The sequence below is a fragment of the Vidua chalybeata genome, chromosome 4 (genome assembly GCF_026979565.1).
Source record: "Vidua chalybeata isolate OUT-0048 chromosome 4, bVidCha1 merged haplotype, whole genome shotgun sequence".
NCBI classification, from domain to species: Eukaryota; Metazoa; Chordata; class Aves; order Passeriformes; family Viduidae; genus Vidua; species Vidua chalybeata.
Window position 1 is genome coordinate 61,881,988 of NC_071533.1, and position 16,443 is coordinate 61,898,430.

Here is a 16,443-nt window from a genome sequence, read left to right on the forward strand (position 1 = left end):
AAAGTTTTACATCAAATGGTCAAAATGCCAGCAGAGAAAATGAGAAGAAACCCACAGAGGATGAAACCTGTGTAGTTATTTTTTTAAGAAATATAAGTAGGGATATTCTGGAGTATTTACAGCAAAGGACAGTTCAATATTAAGGCATATTTTTTATTCCATCACATTAATCCTGCAATGCACATAAGCATTTACCTACATTATTCTGATGGGTATTATAAAGCACAGAGAGGTGAGGTAAACACTCCCTCAAGTCTTACACTGAATTGCTGAGAGAATATCAAATATAGCCTGGGCTCTCTAATGCTTTATTTTGCTGCCTGTCCATCACATCACATCTTTGTTGGGCTCCAAGAATCGTAAAGCAATTTATCGTAATATTCTGGTCTATGACCAGGACAGGCCTTTTTACTGCTCCTTTTCTGGAATGTAGCCTTCAGCAGAGAGATTGCAGAGACTCACCTCAACATACAGTAGAGTTGGCATAGATTTAGGGTCTTGTGTTGAGAGGGAAGGCTTTGTGAGCATATAATTTTATTACAAATCTGTTGAGGAAAAGCTGTGTGGTTTTTGCTGCTGTGATGTGTGTTTGCAGAGTGCAGTGTGCTTTGGGAAACAGTTATTGTACCTTGTCAGCTTCCATTATGTTACACCATCCACAACAAATTGTTTTTTCACTATAACAACATTGCAAAAAGTAGCCTAAAACTTTTGAAGGTTTTTCCCCTTATATTTAGCATAGTGAGTATGGATTAACAAAGGTCACAGTTGACCTGATTAAAAATAGTAGAGGATTTGGGAATAGATTAAAAAAATCTGAAGTCATTCCTAAATTCTGAAGACAAGTGTAGACAGAATATTCACATAAAGCCAAACCATTTTTCATGGAAGTTGTAGTATCACAGGATCACCCATTGCTATCAAGCTACATAATGGGAACTACAGACAATCAATGCTTCCCTGGGAGGCCCAGATATGCTAAAGATACAGGGCAGTGAAAAATCACTTTCACTGCATCTTTTGATGGAGATGCATATTTAAATTACCTGTAAACTACACTGCTCCTCTTCCTCTTCCTCTTCCTCTTCCTCTTCTTCCTTCTCCTCCTCCTCCTCCTCCTTCTCCCTCTCCTTCAGTAATAGTTTGCCAACTTGCATTTTTACTTAGACATGAATAATGGAGAGAAATCAAAATATGTACCTGGGGGTTGGAGGAACAAAATATATAAATTCCCAGCCTGAGCATGGTAAATCTTAGACACTAATGACCATACAAACTGGAAATGCATGTTGTAACATGATCTGTATCTCAAGAATGTTTCCAAAGCTCTGCAGACATGTAAAGACTGTTCATTTTACTGGTAGAAACCAGAGATAACCAAGCTTTGGTTAATAAGTTATAGTGTGAACATGGGGGTAGGCTGCAGAATTTAGCTTTTGCCTGTTTCTGAAAAATGCCTCAATATAAGACAGACTTTTTTTTTTTTTTTTTTTCCCAGTGGAAAATTGCTTTATTCTAGAACAAGTTTTAGTTGGAGACCAAATCTGCACTATGTTGAATCTTATGGTCCCAGTTCCCTTTCTGCAGTAGATGTAGGTTTCATGCTCTGTAAGAATCTATGGTCTAATTCAGATGAATTCACAAATTGAATTCTCAAAACTGAAAGACTTGTATGCACTCACTGTAAATTTGAATGTGGATAAGAAAGAACTAAACAATTGTTTTGTACTAGAAAAATATTGACATCGTGCTGTAGCTGCCCACCTGGTTGGATTTCTGTAGAATCCTGTGCCCTGCTCAGCAGAGGGACCTGACAGTCCCTCAATGTCACTGAGACAGAGATCGGAATCAGATGAACACAACTTACCTGAGGTTTGACAGGTTGGGTGTTTTGTTGTTGAGAGTTTGCAAGAATTTAGCATTCCACAGAAATTATATAGGCCACTCCAAAAACATAACTTCAACTTCTTGTTTCATTCTATTTCAACTGGCTGTTGGCAATCTGACATTTCTCTGTCACAGCATGTTTTCCAGGGGAGCAGTTCAGCTTCTCAATTGCTTGCAGTGATTATTGTCTGTTAGCGTGGTGCCACTTCAGGTTCTTGGGGCATGAACCTGTGTTGTTCTCTTTTGCTCTCTTTCTCCTTGTCTGCAGCTGCTCTAACAGCCCAGATCACAGCGAGCCTTTCATTAATACCCACAGCCATGGTTGTTTGTAAAGTCACATTCATAGCTCAGGGATACTGAAAACTCTTCCTAGTGATAAACCTTGGAAAAGATGCTCAGAATATGAGGCTAAGCAGACCCAGGCTTGTCTGTAGGCATAGATTTAAATTCTCTAAAAATTGTGGAAAGCATAAACGATGCCGCAGTTGGGAATTTCTGATGCTGAGTAGTTTGCAAATCACACCACTTGTGTATCAGCAGTAGTACAGTGAATTAAATTAGTGGAGTTGCTTTCTGAATATGACAGAGGAAATGAGGACAGTGTGTAGCTCATTTGAATTAATTTGCCATAAATAATTATTGTTTCTTTAAAAATCACCAAGTTCTCATTTGGGGTTAAAAAAAAATTGCCTCAAAAACACTCAGCTGCTCTTAGCACTGGGTGTGACCAGTCTGGTTTTTGCAGCTGTATTTATTTACTCTTATCATTATTGCACCTACAGGCAAAGGTATGATTGAGCTCGGCACTGTCCAGATGGGAAGCAGGGAGAGAGTCTTGCCCTGGGCAACTTGTAATCAGGCTGTCAGAAAAACGGATGTGCTGGAGTCCTTTGGAAACCTAGCTGGGACTACAGGCATGCTGAGCACATTTTAGATGGTGGGGTCTTCTTGCTGCTTTGTTTATGAATTCTAGCATTGATGTTATTTCTGCATGCCAAATCACCACCTGGATTTATACAGTTAAAACTCACAGAAATTTTTGTTACTCTTCCTGAAACATTTTTATTAGGATCCTTTGTACAAACATACAACATATTGCTTAGTTATCATAGGCAAATTATTTCACAGACCACGAAGGTCTGTTCGGAGGCAATTTGGGAAAACTAGCCATCCACCTGGGCAATCTTGCTTCTTGAATGAGGCTTATCTTTTCTCTTGGTTTTTGGGGGAGTTTGGTTGCTGGGATATTTTTTTTTTTCTCATTTTGGTGGGGGGGGCAGGTTGAGGGGGTTTTTGTGTGGGTCTTTTTTTGTAAATGTGTCATCTTTGATACCTTTTGAGTTCTATCAACCCTTTTATTTTCAGTAACAATAAAGTTATAGTCTGTTTCTCTACAAACTTTTTTTGTCCACTTATTAATTCTCTCAAAGAAATGCCTAGGAACAAGCTGATGAAGTGAGATAGGTTTGAGTGTGAGACACTGTCAGAAAAGAGAATAAATAAGTTTTTTTCCCCCTTTTTTTCTCCTGCCTGACACTGAACTGTTTAACTTGCAATAAATTATCAAGAACTGTTAGTAAATTAGTATGCCGCTGGGGACAGGCTGTTGATTATTTTGTGATTTCTATTTACTTTTCTGGAATGGACTGCAGTCTCAGATGAGTGCTTCTTTCAGGAAACTCACTTGAAGAAATTACAAAAGGCCATTTTTTCTGGATATAGATTATACTGGGAGTTTTTAATTAACTTTTAATTATGTGGAAGAGGCTCTTTATATATCCTAGTGTTTCATTTTTTATGTCTCATCCTTTATGGCTTGCTCAAACTGGCCTCCACCCAGATGTGTTGTATTATAGTGATTTGATGGTACTTATAAGTCTTTAGGAGCGTTATCTCAAATGCAATCAACAAAAAGTCTGTAAGTATCCTTATATTTTTTTTCAATGTCTAGCTGTGGTCCCAGGCTGCAGTAGCTTAAAGCATAAGAGGTGAAGAACAAGGTGTATTGGACAGTTATACTGGCAATATTTTATAAAAATAAGAAAGTATAGTGTCATTTGCAGGGCTAATGCCAACAGGAAAAATACCCAACAACCACAACAAAAAAGTCCCAAACAAAACAATAAAAATCTGCATTCCAAAACACACAAGAAAAGCCATGATTTTTTTTTTTTTTTTTTAATGGCATTAGGCAGATTAAGTTCTAGCTGGGCTTTGGCCCTTCCAGTTTCTCCCTGCATAGCCTCATGACAACCTGTGGTAGCTACTACAACAACCTTCTTCCAAATGTCATAAATGCTTCTCCAAGAACAGCAAACTTACAATTTTGTGATCACAGCACTCTCTGATCCTAAACAGGAGGTCCAGCAGGTCATGTGCCCTAGTTGTGTCCCTCATCAGCTGTGTTGTGAAGTTACTTCCACACTCTGTAGGAACCCATCTCTTAACGCCACTCGAAGGACACAAATTTTTATTCCCATCTTGTTGGTATTGATGGGAAATGTAGAGAAACTGTGATAAATGTAAAGTCTCGTAAGACATTCATGTTACAGCCTCAAGAACCACTGCAAAAATCTTGTAAGGGCAAAATCAGTGATAAGGCTGATGTTTTGTTTGGATTCTGCTTTAGATGGCATCAGTCCCAGGATCTGCAAAATGGTCAGTTTGCAGAGTTCTATCTGACTAGGATCAGAATTGAAACTCCAAGACTAATTTTGGTCTCATGTTTTTAGAGCTCTGGATAGCTGCTTGTCTTAGAAAGGAAAATAACAATATTGCTTGGATTTTCTTTTTCCATATCAGTTATAATTTGTAGCTGAATCACTAGCAATGTTCCTGGCAGGAGAAAAAGCTCCTGAAATCTTCCTTGCTGTTTTCTGTCTCTACACACACTGCTAGGAGCCAAGCTCCTCAACTTTCCATTTCCAGTAAAATATTATGTTAAAACCAAACAAAATAACAAGCAAACAAATGCCTGGTTTAATTACAAGCTTTTAAGGAGGATTAAATGTTAGTAAAAGGAGAAAAGGGTAATAGTAGAAATGTTTGTTCACTCATTTATTAATGTCTGTATTCACTTTTAAACTACTCATTAAAATGTAGTGGAAAAGAGTCAAAATAACATTCTCAGGAACAAAGATAGAAACAATAACACTTGCTTGCCCCTAAATTTTTCCAATGTAGCAAATGAGCAAGAGCATGTTGTTTCTGTTTCTGAGCTGGCTGGGGTGTTGTGCAGCCTTTCCTCTCTCGTATGTGTGAGAATATGTACCTAAGGTTTAGTAATAAGAGCATTCAACCGGGATGAGGCCAGGACTTGGTCCTGCAATCACACATATGAGTGCTTTAACAACTAATGAACAAAGCCAGTATCTCTGCCCCAACAAATATTTTCTAACTATGTCCATGAGGTGGAGCATCCCCAGAGGGAGCTATTCTCTCCCCCTAAGTCATTCATGGGCCCTAGGAATCATGCTCATAAATCTGATGTAAGTTTTCAGCAATACATTTCAGTTATGGAAAAAAATTATGCTTTTCAATGAAAAAAATATTTTAAACATCCTCTTCCAAAAGCACCAGTCAACACCACTCCCAGGTACACCCAGAGAAAACTAGGACAACAGATACAGATATGTGTATTTACTGAAATCCTACCTCAATATCAAATGGGTATTTTACAATTGCAAAAAATCTAAGCCCCAGTGGAGAAAGGTTTATTATCTGCAGTGCTGCTACAATCAGGCACAGCAGTACTGTATGCTTCTGAATATAAAAGCTCTATTCTTCAGTGAAGTCCTTTTTCTATTAATGAGATTCACCCTAATGGGACCAAAAATTACTTTAAAAGACATTTTCTTTCTGCTTTTCAAAGTTTTTTTTCCAGTCCATTTGGACTGGATATCAAAGATAAGGGGAAATATTTCAATAGCAAGAGCTTTTATAATTAAGCTTTGTAGCCTACATAATGGAGATATGGCCAAATTCAAGTGAAAAATAATTACTGTTTTTCCAGCACTTGCCTCTGCTGCTCTCCATTTTTTTCTGTCTCCCATTTTCTCCTTCAAACCCACATAATCTGTTGTGACTTAAGTATGAAAGACTTGCTCAGAGCAGCTCTTTCCCCCAGGTTTGTGTTTTCCCTCATGGTCTAGGGGAGAAGACCATGTTCAGTCTTTAACTATACCCAGACCTCCTTTCAGGCAAGTGCCTACACTTTTCAAAAGGAACCAGGGCTTCCTGAGGGATAAGGACTTTAACAGCTCATTTCCTAGTGCCAGCTACCCCTTTTGATATGGAAATGGGCAAAAGCAAAATACATGTGAGACCTGTGAGACACGCAGGCATTTTGTAGATGATGCTAAGACAGGCAGGTGTTTATTTTTTCCAGTCTTTAGGAGCTTCTCCCAGTCACTGAGCCTTTCAAAGCTTCAGTGATTTGTCAGCAGCTTCAGCAGCTTTGGAGGTGGCCCATCTGGTTGCTTGACCTTGTTTGTGTTTGCAAATGTGTGTATTCACACACACACACAGAGAGAGACATTTCTTATCTACAAGTTTGGAAAATGTTACTTATTCTTTATAACTTGTGGCAGTCATTAAATACCTTGATCTCCATAAGAAGTGCTCTATAAAACTGGGAGAGAAATTAATAGATGTGCTTGAAGTTGATGCCTCAACTGGTGTTAGGGATGTCTTGGGTGCATTATGGGAAGACCTTTGCCTGTGAAAACACCTGATGAGTATTTGGGATTGGAGGGGGAAAATTGTGCAAAGTGAGATTCCCCAGAGCAATGTTTTGAAAGGTCATTTTTGTAGTCTTTCCAGAACATTCTTATACAGCCTTATAACAGAGCTGAGATTTGTAGTAAAGGACCAAGAGGCATACCTTAAGTATTTTTAAGACAGAAAAGTGTTTATCTATTACAGAAGATGGTGAGGTCCTGATCAATCCTATATGAGTGATAACTTTAGCCACCACAACTGCCTTTTTTCCTTCATGTTTTCTCCCTGTCACTAATTACCATTCATGTAATTTCTCTCTGAGCTTAGTGCAGATTTTGCTGTTGACAAATTAATGGCTGGTGGCTAGGAACTGTTTGAACTGTTTCTTCATTAATTTAGATCAAATCACATATGCATTCATTTGTTGTGCATCCATTATCCTGTTTGGAAAGCATTGTTTTATATTTTTGCTCTGTGATGTGTTCAGGCAGAAAATATTTACAGTTTAGTTGGAGGTCTACAAAATATCTTCTTTAATTAGATTAATCTGTGAATGTCTAAGCTAAAAAGATCTCTGTGTGCCTGTTTTTTCCAGTAAATACTAATGTTTGTGTAAATATCGGTGGGAAGGAGTGAAACTTGCCCATTTCTGCTTTTAATACAACTCCCCTTTTTTTTTTTCTTCCTCTGAGACACAGAAAATGTTCTTATTTCATGGGCAATACAAAACCAGGTTAGGGAACATTCCCCTGCTGTGACAAGAATTGTCACTATGCCTTCCCCAATGCTATTCCCCTCTCAAACTGCTGATTTAGAGCATCCTGGAAAAGACCATCTGATTTAGTTCTTGGTACACTGGAGTGCATCAATTTAAACCCAGACTTTTGAATATGTGAGCAAACCAATATCGTGAGCACCCCTCCAAGCATCTCAACATTAAGTTTTGCCCACTTTGGGTGTAGGAATCTACAAGGGGCACATCAAATGATCACTTTTGCTGAAGAATTAGCAATAGCCAGGCTAACACTGGACTTTGCAAGAAGGTCAAAGGACTCTTCTGTTTTTACTGTGACCTTTGGCATATTCATGCCTTTCTCAGTATATTGCAGAAATTCCTAATTTGCTTATTGTGTGCCAGTTTTTTTGAATTCTCAGGCTGGTAGCATGAGACACTGCTCTGAAATGTTTTTGAAGAGAGCATTTCTCCTGAAAATTTGCACTGGCATGGTAGTCAAGTGACAATGATGTTTTGGTTCTAGCAGGTTATAGATGCATGAGGTTTGCTCCTGTGGAGGAATTGGGATCAGCTTGTGTATCCCTACCCTTCTCTAAGTAAAGAGACTGATAAACTGAGTTGTAATTGGTATCCCCTAGAGACTTGGCATCATCAGCCCCTTTGAGGTGTTTAGTTCAAAAGATCTGGCTGATTTAGATAGATACAGGTTGCCAACAGGGCAGAATTGTCAGTCTGTTCATCAACACCAGTCAGAACATCCATAGCTGTTTCTCTGCATGCATTCATTATTATGACATAAACTTGATTTCACTATGGTGAATGCCCTAAAGGAAACCCAACTCTTTCGAAGCTATTTTCTTTTATGATCTGATTATATTATTTCAGGCTTGCCTAGGTGCAATGTAAGCCAATTGTGCTCTGTCCAGTTACTTTCAACACATTTTTCTGTTATGGTTCTAACTCTGATGTTCACTCCCTCTTCAATATGTCTTATATATTACCAACTGCTCCAGTTGCTAACCAGCTTATTTTAAGATCCTGACCTCTAAATATTCATTCCACATCCTAAAGTGCCTAATATGTTGCTGATACTAGACAAAAAATATTGCACCTTCTGTTGTGATATTCCAAATGATGAATGAGCTGACCACAACCCAGGGGAGAAGAAACTGTGATACATGCTTTCCATTAGCTCCACCAGGATTGCTTCAGATGGCCTTTGATTGTGTCCAGAGATTGTGTGATTAGTGTAGCAAATAATTCTTAGGAATCATCCTTAATATTCCCATTTTCCCTTCCCTTATGGTGGTTCTCCTAGAGATTAGTTGCTGTTTTGAAATGCTTCTGTGTGACAGCTTACTTCAAGAGAAAGTAAAAATTCTAGAGGAAGCTGTGAATGCTTAGCATAAAAAGTAAAATATTGTTCTGGGATGTATGTAAATTCCTTTCTGTATGTATTCCACCCAATTCAGTTGGACACAGAAGCAGACTTATTAGATCCACTTATAACTTAACATTTGTGAGGAGTGATTTTGTAATGCAACTTCCAGGGAAAATCTACAAGATTGAAGTGCTATCTGGGAGACATTTTATTTTACTCTCTGCTTGGAATGACCTTGGGTTGATTTTTTAGGTATTGTTTTTCACCACTCTGAAAGTAAAGGGACTATATTTCACTCTCACTTAGCCACTCTTGAGTTATCAAATCTCTCATACCATCCAAAATAAAAATCATAACCCTTTGCAGTCCACTTTGTGTGTTTTATGAATGCTGCCTGAGAAGCAACATCTCATTTACAAGTGGGATCGGGAGCTTTAGTAATCTCTCTCTCAGCCAAGTGTATCTAATAACACATGAATAATATAAATTATAAACCCAAGAAAAATAGATGAGTTAATTAATCTTAGAAATGTTGAGGGTGCTGTGAAGCTCTGTGAATACTGCCCTGAGATTGGCAGTACTAGCACAAAGACCATTTCCCATCAGAGGTTTCTGTGTTGGTGTCACCTTCATCTAAGCATTAGCAGTGCATGCTCTTCATGGCTTTAAGGTGAAGGGGGGCAGATTTAGATTGGATATTAGGAAAAAGTTCTTTACTGTGAGGGTGATGAGATGCTGGAAAGATTGTTGTTCAGAGTAGTTATTAATGACCCCTCCCTGGAAGTGTTCTTTGAAATGATTTGACCTCACTGTGAATGGCTTATAAGTTCACATCATTAAGGGTTTTTGTCCCTGGAGTGGGTGCAGCATTCTTTAGGGTTGTATTGATGCCCCAGAGATGAATTCTCAATGTCCAGTGGGAGTTCAGCTTACTGAGGGTGGCTGAGGAAGCACAGGTTCTTCATGGCCATGCTTGGCTTCTCAGTGCATGTCTGCTGTGTGCTTAAATGAAGAGTCTACATTGTTTTCATTTCTTACTCTGACCAAAGGAGGTTTCTTTCTTCAGGGTCAGTAAGGCATGCTGAGGAGTGTCTTGATTTCTGACTTTATGGAGGATTATAGAATTAAAAAATAGTGTCTCATCTCTCTTACCACTTGCTGCAGAAGTCTCCTATAGCAAGTCAGATGCTGTGAGTGTAAAAATTTATTAATCATGGGCATTTTTACTTTTTTTTTTCCTTTATAATACTAGGGAAATAAAAAGGAAAATAACAGCTACAATTAAAATTAAGATCAGTTGCTGGAGTTGAAAGAGACAGCACAATTGTAATATGTTAGAAAATTGCCTTGTTTTAGAGAAAGTGCTGATTAAGATGGAATTTGTCTTGAGTTTAAATTTTGATTGGACCTAAACTGAGGGGAGGGGGGTTATATTTCAGACACAGTGCAAATGATGCATGTTAATATCCTCTGTTTATTGCCACTTGAAATTGCAGCATAGCTTTGAATGGCTGCCAAATCTACAGTTAAGACTCCTGAGTAATCACTATGATTATTCCAAATCTTCATGGTAACAGTGAAAGAAAAAGTCTGATATGCAAAGAACTGTAGCCTAAGCCATCAGAATCTTTTCATTCTTTGGGGCTCAGATTGTGATTCCACTCATAGTAGGAATGGTTAGACATGCATATTGGCCAATCAGTCTTGAAAGAGAGATTAAACAAATGGATTTAATTATGTTATTTTCAGATTTATTTGGTTTTTCTGTTAACTCCTGCCTCGTTGACTTTTCCTGTAATGAGGAAAAGCATGGCTTTTATTTAGTTTTGGAATGGTTTAATTCCTATATTGGCATGGTGTGGTGTTTTTCTTTTTTATTGGATTTTTTTCCTTTTCCCTTTGTTTGTCTATAACAGATATTATTTTTCCTCTTTTTCTTTACAAACCATAGGGCTGTTTATCTCCTTGAAATATTTTTTTTTACTTCTGTGTAGCTACTGGCAGTCGTAGACTTAAATAAGACCTGACTGTATACACGTGTTATTGTGGTTTATTTAGCTGGATGGAGATTAAGTACTGATGTCTGAGATAAACAACATAATATAAAGTTACAATTAAAAAAAATATTAGAAGAATCTCACAGGAGTGAGAAATTATATGCAAAATGTTTATAAGGAGCTCAAATTTATCTGTGCTTAAAATCTGTTCTGGTTTTTAAATACAGACTTATTCAGGGAAGAAGTTTATTTTGAGTTAAAGCCATCACTGCTGGTTGGCTCTCCAGATAGTATGTCCCAGTTGCATCCCTTCATCAGTTGCTTTCAGGAGGGTTTTGCTACTTGTTCCGCTTTCAAAGTAAATAAAACTTGTTATGGAAAGCATCTAATGTGGATACGATATTTACTCTGGAGCATTTTTCCTAAATAACTGGTGTTAGCCAGCAGGCAAGTCTGAGCACCCGGTGTGTTAGCTGTGGGAGGAAATCTGTATGTCTGACACATAATGATCGGTTTAAACTATTAAAATATAAATTACAACACTGAGTGAAATTTAAAAGTATTTATTTAAATGAATTATGATGTGTGTGTGAATAAAAGAATAGTTAGCAGACCTGCCATATATACTTGTAAGTACAATCTTTAGGCTATTTTTTAAAATTGTTTTAACTCCATAAGATACATAATATTTTTGAAGGACAGCATTAGCAAATATCACCGTGTGTTTGCATTACATTATAAAAAGTATTTTTCTTATGATTTCAATTCTGTTGAGTCCACATTATGAAACTTAGCAATGCCTATATTTAAGACTCATTAACAGTGAAAACCACTCCCTATTTTATAAATCTCATTCCTTTATTATTTTGAAGCCATAATTTTGATATTTTTTGAAGTGTAAGATTTATAGTGTCAGAAAAAAAAAAAAAAGGAAGATAGTATTGCTGTAGTCCAGAGATTACTGTTCTGTACAAGTGCAGTTCACGCCTTTTCTGGGGATCAGGTCCTTCTCTCTATGTTCTGGTCATAAACACTAGGAATGAGCCCTATATACCTCTCTCAGCAGGAAAATAGTTTGAATTTATTTATTTCCAAGAGAAAATAGATATTTTAAGCCTAAGTCACAGACTGGCAAGAAAGTACAAATGTCTGTGCTTGGCATAAACACTTCTTCACTCCCCCTTGAGATGCAGGCACAGGACAGCACATGGCAGCCACATTCAATTTCAGGTTCATGCCATTCCTGCTGCAGAAAACCTAATAAATGAGTGTGTTACAAGAGTCTTTGAATGCTGTATCTAGGCCACCAGCAGCTACTGGAGGAGTGTAGATAGCAATGAATTAAACAGACACTGTTTGAAGAGACAAAAAGCCCAAGAGACAGAAAGCCAGTGGATACCATAGAAATAAGAGAAGGCATTTGTGAAGGTGTCATTTACAGAGGCTTTCCAATAAAAATGTAATTTTCTTTCTTTTGGGTAAATTATATCATTAGAAAATGCAAGATTATAACAATGTAATGGGTTATTATTTTGCTCTTCTTATTGACCTAGTCACGCAGCTAATGGAATACCTTTGCCTTAATATTTGTTTTAGTGTGGGATTTCAGCACTGGACCATGAACCCTAAAGTATTTGCAGTTGTCTCTCTTGTTCAACAATGTACTTCAATATGTTCCCCATTTGAGGTATATGAAAGCCCTCAAAATTAGTGCCACTGTATATGTGCTTCAAGGAAAAGTGCACATGCTTAAGTTACTTGTCAAATTGAAGCATCTATAAATGTTGAATTTATAGTTTTCCCCCCAAGACCAGTTGCAGTAAAAGCTCAGCCCAGCTGTCGTATCTGTATAATTCATTTGAAGTTTCAAAATTTTAACTTCAGCTCTGCTCTAAAAAAATGACTATATAAAAATTGTACTGTTTTTGTTAAACTCTTTCCTTTTTTGTATTCACATTCTTGTAATTCTGTTTGAATAACTCATTGTCATTTATCTCTGTAAGCAATTTACAGTCAGTGTATCAGAGTGATCAGTATTCTGTGGTGTTTTCTGCACCATTTGCTGAATATTCTAAATACATTTTGAATTAAGGATTTTTTTAAATTGTTTTTGAAGAGTGAGCTAGAGAGAGCCCAGCTGGACTTTGAAAATCCAGTTTGATTGCAAGCTATCAGTTGATAAAGGCAGATTTTTGAATGCCAACTGGACCCTTTTGATCTGGAAAAACAATCAAAATGGATTGATTAAAACATTGGCAGTTTTAGAACCATGATGTTATAGCAGAAGGTGAAGTTGAAATGAGTGAAATTCTAACTAAATTATGTGGGGAGAATTTCTTTGTTGCTTAAAGCTTAACATAAAGGTCACACAAGGAAACAGCTCAAGATATTATCTTGAGTCAAGGAATTGTTTGGACCTGAGAAGGAAATGCAAATAATTTGTTGGCATATTCTTCTGCATCAAAGTGAATTGCCTTTTTATTCAAAATATGTCAGGAAGGGGAGAATGGTGAAACAATGGAGAGATATTATAAAGAAGTTTCTCCTCTGTCATTCTTCTGCTATGGCAATGATTATTTTTACATTTAGTAGCCTCACTAGATAAAGAGATTATTAGAGATTATCAGTATTAGAACCTTGTACAAGCACCAAAACCCAAGGCAGTCATTCTGAGTAGAGATGAGAAGCATAATCAGTTTGGTGTGGATTGCAAGAGAAGTTATAGAATTTAGCATTCATAGAATTGGTCAGGGAAGATTAATAAAATCTTGCAATCCTTATCTCTTAAGTGATTTGAGTTTCTTGTCTGCAGAATTTTGATACATAAGGTAAGGTGTGTACAGAATATGACATTTACACAAAAAAAAAAAAAAAAAGGTTCTGTTTTCTGTTAAAGAGAAATCAGGCTGCTGAAGGTATGTTGTTGTTTTTGTCTTTTAGATAATTCTTGTAAGTTCTTCCCATAATGACCGTGACCAAAGCCTTTTCATAAGCACAGATGAAGGAGCCACTTTCCAGAAACAACCCATTGCTTTCTTTGTGGAAACTCTCCTTTTTCACCCAAAAGAAGAAGATAAAGTACTTGCTTATACCAAGGAAGGCAAGGTAAGGCTTGAAGACACTGCATTTCTTTGAAATTTAGGAATTACTCTATTAAGATTATATAAAGCAATTCTGACATGCTGATTAGTGTTGGGTTTTATGAAATAACAGTTGTCCAGAAGGGAATCATATAGTGGTTTTCAGATTTATTTAAATATTTATCTTATTGATGTCCAAATCTTTGTGGTTATGGTAGTTTCAATACCGGCATTTTCAGCTGATATGGATATTGAGAATATTTATCCTTCTGCGTAATACAGTTAAATAATAATGAAACATGGTCCTCACTAGAAAGTGACCATAAAAAATTTATAGTACAGTAGGAAGTTAATGAAGTTGAAATATTGCCTCCAAAGTCTGTTCACAGGACATAAAAGAAACTCATACAAAACAAACTGCACACTCATATAGCAGAATAGAATTTGTGGAGTCAGTGACTCTGTAGAAATGTACAATAATTATCTCTCTTATAGTGGCTTTATACCACTTTCAGATTCAGGAGCTGTTCACGTTTGTAAATTTTTACCCTCTTTCAGATTTCTTGTGGTTAAACTGTGAAGTCAAATTTCTGGGTGGGTTGGGCTTAGCACTGATGAGTGTGCCCACCATCTCTAAGTGTGTAGCTCATCTCTTTTTCACAGTGCCAAAACTGCAGCTGCAAATTCACTGTCGTTCTGGTCCTGGTAGCAGCTTGACTCACCTCTACCATTACTCCTGTTTTAAACTTAAATTGGTAAACTTCAGTCCATTTTACCCTGATCATACCTCACAGAAAGTGTATGTTTAGGTGGTCAGATTAGTCAGAGAAGTTGCACATACTGCAGCCAAATACTGCACTGATTCCAGTGATGCTATATCAAGTCACCCTTTTGGATATATTTTTGCATATGTAAGTTAACAGCTGATCCCAAACCAATTCATTTTTACAGGCATTTGCAAATAAGGCTAGAACTAGAATAAAAAACATAGCAAACCAAACTAAGTCATAAATTACACTAAATATTTTACTTAGCTTTGGTTTGAAATCGTAACCCAATTACAAATAATTTGAATGCATGTTATGTAAATAAAATGCATCAGGGAAGCCTGAAGTAATGAAAAGCCTTTGTTATGAAAATATCTTCGTTTGGTTTGACTTTTGTTCCTGACAGTAGATATAATTACTGTATTTTTTATAGTTAGAGTGGCAGAATCATGAAGTGTAAGAGTCCAAAATGTATTAACAATTTGTCCAGCCCACAGCAAGTGGGTAGAAGTATTTGTCAGAAGAAAGCAGGAGGTAGAAAAACAAAGTGAAGCATCTGGTTTGTGTTTTGATGAATGAAGCATGTTAGGAAGATTTTCAGGCATTTTATACTTGGATAATCTCCCAAAAGGAGTGATGCCATGCCTAAAAATTTGCCATGCCTAAAAATTTGCCATGCCTAAAATGTGACTGGACAAAAAAAAAAAAAAAAACCAAACCAAAAAACTATAAAAAAAATATTCAGTAAGGAATAGCTCCGCAGGAGTAGCTGGAAGGGTTAGGTAATCTGATGGACTTTTCTCAGGCTTTCAGTGACACTAAAAAGAGTCAACCATAAAGACTTCCTTGACAAGTCCTACATCTTTACCTTAGATGTGTAGGAATGAAGGATGCCTTTGACTATAACTGGGTCAGTAACCTGCTTATGTTTTGTATGAAATCTGATATATTTGGTCTAGAAGGGAGAGGAAGATAAAGTGATGTTTGCAGAGAAGGAGTTGAAAATCAAAATTGCAACTTGACACAAGAAAAGGTCACTGTACTAAAATCAATGATCTTGAGAGATAGTGTTGATCTCAAATTGCCCTGAAGAGTCAGTACACTCTAGGTTTTTGAGTTAAGTAACTTTACCTTCCCTAAAAAAGAAGTAGTATCAGAATGTAATACAATCTAAAACTCTAAAATGGAGAAACCATTAGCTTCTGTTACTCAAATAATTTCTTAGGAAGGCACTTTGTAAGAGACTGCAAGGAATGCAAGGAATCAGGTCCTTCATAAATAGCAGTCAGCAAGGCTTCTTTGTCTACTGGAGCATCTTGGCCTTTTTCACAACTTTTGATTTGATTTAGGGCTTATTTCATATTGCAAAATATGCGTTGTTCTTTCATTCAGAACCCTAGATTCTGTTTAAATAAATCTCTAGCCTCTAGCTGGCACTATAAATGAATGCAAATCCAGTCAATGTGGTTGGATTAATCCATTTACTGCCTCAAATCTATACACTCTTTTTCTGGCTACCCCTCTGTTATAATGAATAACAATCATCTATTTGCTGAGCCTACATAAATGCTTCTAGATTAAAAAAAAATTGTCAAGGATGTAATAGATTTTAATTGCAATAGATTTAAATTATTTTAGATAATAATTTTAATTCATTTGGAAGCAGAAAGGATGAAATAATGGCCAAACAGAAAAATATTTTCAATATTTTTAAAAAAGCTTTTCCACACATTTATTGCACAAGTGAAAATAAGCAAAATTATAAGATCTATTAGATCTGTTTGCTTAAGCCAGAGATTTTAGCTGTCTACTAAAATAACTGTTTTCACATCCTATCTAATCTCATTTAAAAGTTTTATCATATGTGCCCGTTGAA

The 16,443-nt window shown here is 36.7% G+C and overlaps 1 protein-coding gene across 1 annotated transcript in view; it reads left to right on the top strand.

The window, feature by feature from the left end:
- Nucleotides 1-16,443, top strand: part of SORCS2 (sortilin related VPS10 domain containing receptor 2) — a 526,356-nt gene that overhangs the window by 410,086 nt on the left and 99,827 nt on the right. Inside the window, exon 4 of the mRNA XM_053940374.1 lies at nucleotides 13,661-13,825. Coding sequence (XP_053796349.1) covers nucleotides 13,661-13,825 — 165 coding nt within the window. The remainder of the gene's footprint in view (nucleotides 1-13,660; nucleotides 13,826-16,443) is intronic.